General features: G+C 50.5%; 1 protein-coding gene across 1 annotated transcript in view; it reads right to left on the bottom strand.

Moving 5' to 3' along the window:
- Positions 1-3,630: 3,630 nt before the first annotated feature.
- The window catches only part of LOC112241182 (huntingtin-like), a gene marked incomplete at its 3' end in the record, with an annotated part of 111,621 nt that continues 105,743 nt past the window's right edge, over positions 3,631-9,508 (bottom strand). Inside the window, 4 exon segments of the mRNA XM_042315072.1 lie at positions 3,631-3,791; positions 4,337-4,499; positions 5,901-6,009; positions 9,019-9,232. Of these exon segments, the coding sequence (XP_042171006.1) occupies positions 3,631-3,791; positions 4,337-4,499; positions 5,901-6,009; positions 9,019-9,232 (647 nt within the window).

The following is a 9,508-nucleotide window of genomic DNA, read 5'->3' on the forward strand; positions in this document are numbered from 1 at the left end:
GAGGTGGAGGCAGAGACACAGACACACTACAGTCCCCTCTCTAGTGGATACAGGGCAGAGACCCACTGGGAGGCAGAGACACACACTACACCCGTCCCCCTCTCTAGTAAGGATACAGGGCAGAGACCCACTGGGAGGTGGAGGCAGAGACACAGACACACTACACCCGTCCCCTCTCTAGTAAGGATACAGGGCAGAGACCCACTGGGAGGTGGAGGCAGAGACACAGACACACTACACCCGTCCCCCTCTAGTAAGGATACAGGGCAGAGACCCACTGGGAGGTGGAGGCAGAGACACAGACACACTACACCCCCACCCGTCCCCTCTCTAGTAAGGATACAGGGCAGAGACCCACTGGGAGGTGGAGGCAGAGACACAGACACACTACACCCCCCCCCCAGGGCAGAGACCCACTGGGAGGTGGAGGCAGAGACACCCACTCTCTAGTAAGGATACAGGGCAGAGACCCACTGGGAGGTGGAGGCAGAGACACAGACACACTACACCCCCACCCGTCCCCTCTCTAGTAAGGATACAGGGCAGAGACCCACTGGGAGGTGGAGGCAGAGACACAGACACACTACACCCCCACCCGTCCCCTCTCTAGTAAGGATACAGGGCAGAGACCCACTGGGAGGTGGAGGCAGAGACACAGACACACTACTAGTAAGGATACAGGGCAGAGACCCACTGGGAGGTGGAGGCAGAGACACAGTACACCCCCCCCTCTCTAGTAAGGATACAGGGCAGAGACCCACTGGGAGGTGGAGGCAGAGACACAGACACACTACACCCCCACCCGTCCCCCTCTCTAGTAAGGATACAGGGCAGAGACCCACTGGGAGGTGGAGGCAGAGACACAGACACACTACACCCCCACCCGTCCCCCTCTCTAGTAAGGATACAGGGCAGAGACCCACTGGGAGGTGGAGGCAGAGACACAGACACACTACACCCCACCCGTCCCCCCCACTCAGAGTAAGGATACAGGGCAGAGACCCACTGGGAGGTGGAGGCAGAGACACAGACACACTACACCCCCACCCCCTCTCAAGTAAGGATACAGGGCAGAGACCCACTGGGAGGTGGAGGCAGAGACACAGACACACTACACCCCCACCCGTCCCCTCTCTAGTAAGGATACAGGGCAGAGACCCACTGGGAGGTGGAGGCAGAGACACAGACACACAGAGACACAGACACCCCACCCCACCCGTCCCCTCTCTAGTAAGGATACAGGGCAGAGACCCACTGGGAGGTGGAGGCAGAGACACAGACACACTACACCCCCACCCGTCCCCCTCTCTAGTAAGGATACAGGGCAGAGACCCACTGGGAGGTGGAGGCAGAGACACAGACACACTACACCCCCACCCGTCCCCCTCTCTAGTAAGGATACAGGGCAGAGACCCACTGGGAGGTGGAGGCAGAGACACAGACACACTACACCCCCACCCGTCCCCCTCTCTAGTAAGGATACAGGGCAGAGACCCACTGGGAGGTGGAGGCAGAGACACAGACACACTACACCCCACACGTACACCCCACCCGTCCCCTCTCTAGTAAGGATACAGGGCAGAGACCCACTGGGAGGTGGAGGCACCCGTCCCCCTCTCTAGTAAGGATACAGGGCAGAGACCCACTGGGAGGTGGAGGCAGAGACACAGACACACTACACCCCCACCCGTCCCCTCTCTAGTAAGGATACAGGGCAGAGACCCACTGGGAGGTGGAGGCAGAGACACAGACACACTACACCCCCACCCTCTCTAGTAAGGATACAGGGCAGAGACCCACTGGGAGGTGGAGGCAGAGACACAGACACACTACACCCCCCCTAGTAAGGATACAGGGCAGAGACCCACTGGGAGGTGGAGGCAGAGACACAGACACACTACACCCCCCCCTCTCTAGTAAGGATACAGGGCAGAGACCCACTGGGAGGTGGAGGCAGAGACACAGACACACTACACCCCCACCCGTCCCCCCCTCTCTAGTAAGGATACAGGGCAGAGACCCACTGGGAGGTGGAGGCAGAGACACAGACACACTACACCCCCACCCGTCCCCCCTCTAGTAAGGATACAGGGCAGAGACCCACTGGGAGGTGGAGGCAGAGACACAGACACACTACACCCCCACCCGTCCCCCTCTCTAGTAAGGATACAGGGCAGAGACCCACTGGGAGGTGGAGGCAGAGACACAGACACACTACACCCCCACCCGTCCCCTCTCTAGTAAGGATACAGGGCAGAGACCCACTGGGAGGTGGAGGCAGAGACACAGACACACTACACCCCCACCCGTCCCCCTCTCTAGTAAGGATACAGGGCAGAGACCCACTGGGAGGTGGAGGCAGAGACACAGACACACTACACCCCCACCCGTCCCCTCTCTAGTAAGGATACAGGGCAGAGACCCACTGGGAGGTGGAGGCAGAGACACAGACACACTACACCCCCACCCGTCTAGTAAGGATACAGGGCCCCCTCTCTAGTAAGGATACAGGGCAGAGACCCACTGGGAGGTGGAGGCAGAGACACAGACACACTACACCCCCACCCGTCCCCCTCTCTAGTAAGGATACAGGGCAGAGACCCACTGGGAGGTGGAGGCAGAGACACAGACACACTACCCGTCCCCCTCTCCCAGGGCAGAGACCCCTGGGAGGTGGAGGCAGAGACACCCCTACACTCTAGTAAGGATACAGGGCAGAGACCCACTGGGAGGTGGAGGCAGAGACACAGACACACTACACCCCACCCGTCCCCCACCCGTACAGGGCAGAGACCCCCCCTCTCTAGTAAGGATACAGGGCAGAGACCCACTGGGAGGTGGAGGCAGAGACACAGACACACTACACCCCCACCCGTCCCCCTCTCTAGTAAGGATACAGGGCAGAGACCCACTGGGAGGTGGAGGCAGAGACACAGACACACTACACCCCCACCCGTCCCCCTCTCTAGTAAGGATACAGGGCAGAGACCCACTGGGAGGTGGAGGCAGAGACACAGACACACTACACCCCCACCCGTCCCCCTCTCTAGTAAGGATACAGGGCAGAGACCCACTGGGAGGTGGAGGCAGAGACACAGACACCCCCACCCGTCCCCCTCTCTAGTAAGGATACAGGGCAGAGACACTGGGAGGTGGAGGCAGAGACACCCACCCCCCACCCCCCCTCTCTAGTAAGGATACAGGGCAGAGACCCACTGGGAGGTGGAGGCAGACACACACAGTAAGGATACAGGGCAGACTACACTGGGAGGTGGAGGCAGAGACACCACCCGTCACCCCCCTCTCTAGTAAGGATACAGGGCAGAGACCCACTGGGAGGTGGAGGCAGAGACACAGACACACTACACCCCCACCCGTCCCCCTCTCTAGTAAGGATACAGGGCAGAGACCCACTGGGAGGTGGAGGCAGAGACACAGACACACTACACCCCCACCCGTCCCCCTCTCTAGTAAGGATACAGGGCAGAGACCCACTGGGAGGTGGAGGCAGAGACACAGACACACCCGTCCCCTCTCTAGTAAGGATACAGGGCAGAGACCCACTGGGAGGTGGAGGCAGAGACACAGACACACTACACCCCCACCCGTCCCCCTCTCTAGTAAGGATACAGGGCAGAGACCCACTGGGAGGTGGAGGCAGAGATGAAGAAGCAAGACAGACTCCACGTGGCCATGGCAACTGGGGTTCTCTGGGTGAAGTTAGACAGAGACAGTAACACCCAGTCTGTCACCATACTGGACTGGCCTGTAGCATGGAGGGTCTGGAACACCTGAGGGAGGAGAGGGAGGGAGGAGGGAGGGAGGAGAGGGGGAGGAGAGGGGGAGGGAGAAAGGAGAGAGGGGAAGGGGAGAGGGAGGGAGAAAGGGGAGAGGGAGGAGAGGGGGAGGAGAGAGGGAGGGGGGGAGGGAGGGGGGAGAGAGAGGGGGGAGGGAGAAAGGAGAGAGGGAGGAAGAAAGGAGAGAGGGGGAGGAGAGAGGGAGGGGGAGGAGAGGGGGAGGAGAGAGGGAGGGGGAGGAGAGGGGGGAGGAGAGAGGGAGGGGGAGGAGAGGGAGGGAAGAGGAGAGGGAGAGAAGAGGAGAGGGAGGGAAGAGGAGAGGGGGAGGAGAGGGAGGGAAGAGAAGAGGGAGAGAAGAGGAGAGGGAGGGAAGAGGAGAGGGAGGGAAGAGGAGAGGGAGGGAAGAGGAGAGAGGGAGGAGAGGAGAGGGGGAGGGAGAGAGAGAAAGAGAGGGATGGAGAGAGATGGGGGGGTAGCAAAAGAGAGAGTGAGTTGTCTGTCACATACCCACCTTTACTGTCCACCATTCTCACACTGACCTTGTAGACCACAGTAGCCATGAACTGTGGGTAAGGCTGCTGATTGGACAGGAACTCTCCGATAACCTTGTTCATGACGTCCTGCGGAGGGAAGAAGTCGTCCAGGAACTGAGGAAGAATCCTGGCCACCACCCGTGCCTCGCTGGGTAAACCCTTACGGACCCTGGCACAACAATGTAGGAAATATCAGGGATAATGGACATGGAGAACCAGACATCAGGAAACAACTGTGAGACTGGCTACATTGTTAGAAAATAGACAACCCCCCAAAAAGACTGGCTACATTGTTAGACAACCCCCCAAAAAGACTGGCTACATTGTTAGACAACCCCCCAAAAAGACTGGCTACATTGTTAGAAAAGACAACCCCCAAAAAGACTGGCTACATTGTTTAGACAACCCCCAAAAAGACTGGCTACATTGTTAGAAAATAGACAACCCCCAAAAGACTGGCTACATTGTTAGAAAATAGACAACCCCCAAAAAGACTGGCTACATTGTTAGAAAATAGACAACCCCCCCCCAAAAAGACTGGCTACATTGTTTAGACAACCCATTGTTAGAAAATAGACCCCCCAAAAAGACTGGCTACATTGTTAGACAACCCCCCAAAAAAAGACTGGCTACATTGTTAGAAAATAGACAACCCCCCAAAAAGACTGGCCTCATTGTCAGAAAATAGACAACCCCCCAAAAAGACTGGCTACATTGTTAGAAAATAGACAACCCCCCAAAAAGACGCTACATTGTTAGAAAATAGACCCCAAAAACCAGATAAACCAGTCTATGGTTAATATGAGAAACCATCAAACCAGATATATAACAGTCTGTTGCTATGGTAAACCATCAAACCAGATATATAACAGTCTGTTGCTATGGTAAACCATCAAACCAGATATATAACAGTCTGTTACTATGGTAAACCATCAAACCAGATATATAACAGTCTGTTGCTATGGTAAACCATCAAACCAGATATATAACAGTCTGTTACTATGGTTAATATGAGAAACCATCACACCAGATATATAACAGTCTGTTGCTATGGTAAACCATCAAACCAGATATATAACAGTCTGTTGCTATGGTAAATATGAGAAATTATCAAACCAGATATATAACAGTCTGTTACTATGGTAAACCATCAAACCAGATATATATACCAGTCTGTTGCTATGGTAAACCATCAAACCAGATATATAACAGTCTGTTACTATGGTAAACCATCAAACCAGATATATAACAGTCTGTTACTATGGTAAACCATCAAACCAGATATATAACAGTCTGTTACTATGGTAAACCATCAAACCAGATATATAACAGTCTGTTACTATGGTAAACCATCAAACCAGATATATAACAGTCTGTTACTATGGTAAACCATCAAACCAGATATATAACAGTCTGTTGCTATGGTAAACCATCAAACCAGATATATAACAGTCTGTTGCTATGGTAAACCATCAAACCAGATATATAACAGTCTGTTGTGTGTGTTGTGTGTCTGATAGAGTTGTGTGTAGACTGTTTATGTCCAGACGTGTTGTCGTCACAACCCTACCTGTCGAAGAGCACAGAGACCCTCTCCATGGCAATGATGACAGACTCGCTGTCGGGGGCCTGAGGGTCGACAGCGCCGGCCGGGCGACCAGGGCTGGCCTTCTCCTTGCCTGAGGAGAAAGCAACAGGACCCGAGGTAACCTCTGACCCCTGACCTCTAACCTCTGACCCCATCACCTCTGACCCCAACGCTGACTCTGCTGTCGACGCTGAGGTACGCACCGCTGAGAGGATGAGAGGGTGATTCGTCGTGATTATTAAATTATTAAAACGATTGTTTAGTTATTTTTATTCATAGACAAAGCTGGTTTTGGGGGGTAGCCTGGGTATCAGTCTGTCTGGCGAACATTCCACACCTTGTACTCTGTCATTGCAAATGTGGAATGTTAGCGAAACAGACTGGTACCCAGGCTAGTTTGTGAGGGAGGAGTTTGTACGATTGGGGTTAGTTAATTGGTCATAAGAGGGAATCTTGTTTTCCTGTCCTGGGAAGAAAGAGGATTCTTAGAATTGTTAGCATTAGCTATTTACTTTATTATGTTAGCGATAGCTATAGCCCCTACATTGGTATGTTAGCGATAGCTATAGCCTCTACATTGTTATGTTAGCGATAGCTATAGCCCCTACATTGTTATGTTAGCTATAGCCTCCACATTGTTATGTTAGTGATAGCTATAGCCTCTACATTGTTATGTTAGCTATAGCCTCCACATTGTTATGTTAGTGATAGATATAGCCTCTACATTGTTATGTTAGCGATAGCTATAACCTCTACATTGTTATGTTAGCAATAGCTATCGCCCCTACATTGTTATGTTAGCGATAGCTATAACCTCTACATTGTTATGTTAGCGATAGCTATAACCTCTACATTGGTATGTTAGCGATAGCTATCGCCGCTACATTGTTATAATGGCTAATAGTTAGTTGTCTTGGAACTACATACTAGGTAGATGTTACCTGTGTAGATGCAGGGCTAAGCCCCTACATTGGTATGTGTTGGTATTGGTAGTGTTAGTTAGATGATACTAGGTATAGGTAGATGTTACCTACTAGGTATAGGTAGATGTTACCTGTGTACATGCAGGGCTAAGCTAGCTAGCGTTAGTTAGATGATACTATGTATAGGTAGATGTTACCTGTGTAGATGCAGGGCTAAGCCCCTACATTGGTATGTGTTGGTATTGGTAGTGTTAGTTAGATGATACTAGGTATAGGTAGATGTTACCTACTAGGTATAGGTAGATGTTACCTGTGTACATGTAGGGCTAGATGTTACCTGCTAGATGCAGGGTTAGTTAGATGATACTATGTATAGGTAGATGTTACCTGTGTACATGCAGGGCTAAGCTAGCTAGTGTTAGTTAGATGATACTAGGTATAGGTAGATGTTACCTACTAGGTATAGGTAGATGTTACCTGTGTACATGCAGGGCTAAGCTAGCTAGTGTTAGTTAGATGATACTAGGTATAGGTAGATGTTACCTACTAGGTATAGGTAGATGTTACCTGTGTACATGCAGGGCTAAGCTAGCTAGCGTTAGTTAGATGATACTAGGTATAGGTAGATGTTCCCTACTAGGTATAGGTAGATGTTACCTGTGTACATGCAGGGCTAAGCTAGCTAGCGTTAGTTAGTTAGATGATACTAGGTATAGATAGATGTTACCTGTGTACATGCAGGGCTAAGCTAGCTAGCGTTAGTTAGTTAGATGATACTAGGTATAGATAGATGTTACCTGTGTACATGCAGGGTTAAGCTAGCTAGCGTTAGTTAGTTAGATGTTACCTGTGTAGATGCAGGGCTAAGCTAGCTAGCGTTAGTTAGTTAGATGATACTAGGTATAGGTAGATGTTACCTGTGTAGATGCAGGGCTAAGCTAGCTAGCGTTAGTTAGTTAGATGATACTAGGTATAGGTAGATGTTACCTGTGTACATGCAGGGCTAAGCTAGCTAGCGTTAGTTAGTTAGATGATACTAGGTATAGATAGATGTTACCTGTGCACATGCAGGGCTAAGCTAGCTAGCGTTAGTTAGATGATACTAGGTATAGGTAGATGTTACCTGTGTACATGCAGGGCTAAGCTAGCTAGCGTTAGTTAGTTAGTTAGATGATACTAGGTATAGGTAGATGTTACCTGTGTAGATGCAGGGCTAAGCTAGCTAGCGTTAGTTAGTTAGATGATACTAGGTATAGATAGATGTTACCTGTGTACATGCAGGGCTAAGCTAGCTAGCTAGCGTTAGTTAGTTAGATGATACTAGGTATAGATAGATGTTACCTGTGTACATGCAGGGCTAAGCTAGCTAGCTAGCGTTAGTTAGTTAGATGATACTAGGTATAGATAGATGTTACCTGTGTACATGCAGGGCTAAGCTAGCTAGCGTTAGTTAGATGATACTAGGTATAGATAGATGTTACCTGTGTACATGCAGGGCTAAGCTAGCTAGCGTTAGTTAGTTAGATGATACTAGGTACAGGTAGATGTTACCTGTGTACATGCAGGGCTAAGCTAGCTAGCGTTAGTTAGTTAGATGATACTAGGTACAGGTAGATGTTACCTGTGTACATGCAGGGCTAAGCTAGCTAGCTAGCGTTAGTTAGTTAGATGATACTAGGTACAGGTAGATGTTACCTGTGTACATGCAGGGCTAAGCTAGCTAGCGTTAGTTAGATGATACTATGTATAGGTAGATGTTACCTGTGTACATGCAGGGCTAAGCTAGCTAGCTAGCGTTAGTTAGATGATACTAGGGTCAGGTAGATGTTACCTGTGTACATGCAGGGCTAAGCTAGCTAGCGTTAGTTAGTTAGATGATACTAGGTATAGATAGATGTTACCTGTGTAGATGCAGGGCTAAGCTAGCTAGCGTTAGTTAGTTAGATGATACTAGGTATAGGTAGATGTTACCTGTGTACATGCAAGGCTAAGCTAGCTAGCGTTAGTTAGTTAGATGATACTAGGTATAGGTAGATGTTACCTGTGTAGATGCAGGGCTAAGCTAGCTAGCGTTAGTTAGATTATACTAGGTATAGATAGATGTTACCTGTGTAGATGCAGGGCTAAGCTAGCTAGCGTTAGTTAGTTAGATGATACTAGGTACAGGTAGATGTTACCTGTGTACATGCAGGTGAGCATGAGTCCCAGTGCAGACATGGCTCTGTGAGGGCTTGGCATGTTAACCCTGTCGACACTCAGTTTAACCAGTGCCTCTCCGTCCATACGAGACAGCTGCTCCGACAGCAGGAGGCGCTCCAACCCACGCAACACACAGTGGTAGATCACTGAGGGGGTGGAGTCTTCACTGGCTGATACCATCACACCACACATCTAGAGAGGTGGAGGGTGGGCGGAGCCAGAGAGAGAGGTGGAGGGGGGGCGGAGCCAGAGAGAGATGGAGGGGGGCGGAGCCAGAGAATGGTGGATTAATACTACAGTACTAACCTGTATAACCCCAGCAGTACTAACCTGTATAACCCCAGCAGTACTAACCTGTATAACCCCAGCAGTACTAACCTGTATAACCCCAGCAGTACTAACCTGTATAACAGTACTAACCTGTATAACCCCAGCAGTACTAACCTGTATAACCCCAGCAGTACTAAC

This window comes from Oncorhynchus tshawytscha, unplaced genomic scaffold (assembly GCF_018296145.1).
Source record: "Oncorhynchus tshawytscha isolate Ot180627B unplaced genomic scaffold, Otsh_v2.0 Un_contig_5117_pilon_pilon, whole genome shotgun sequence".
Taxonomy (NCBI): domain Eukaryota; kingdom Metazoa; phylum Chordata; class Actinopteri; order Salmoniformes; family Salmonidae; genus Oncorhynchus; species Oncorhynchus tshawytscha.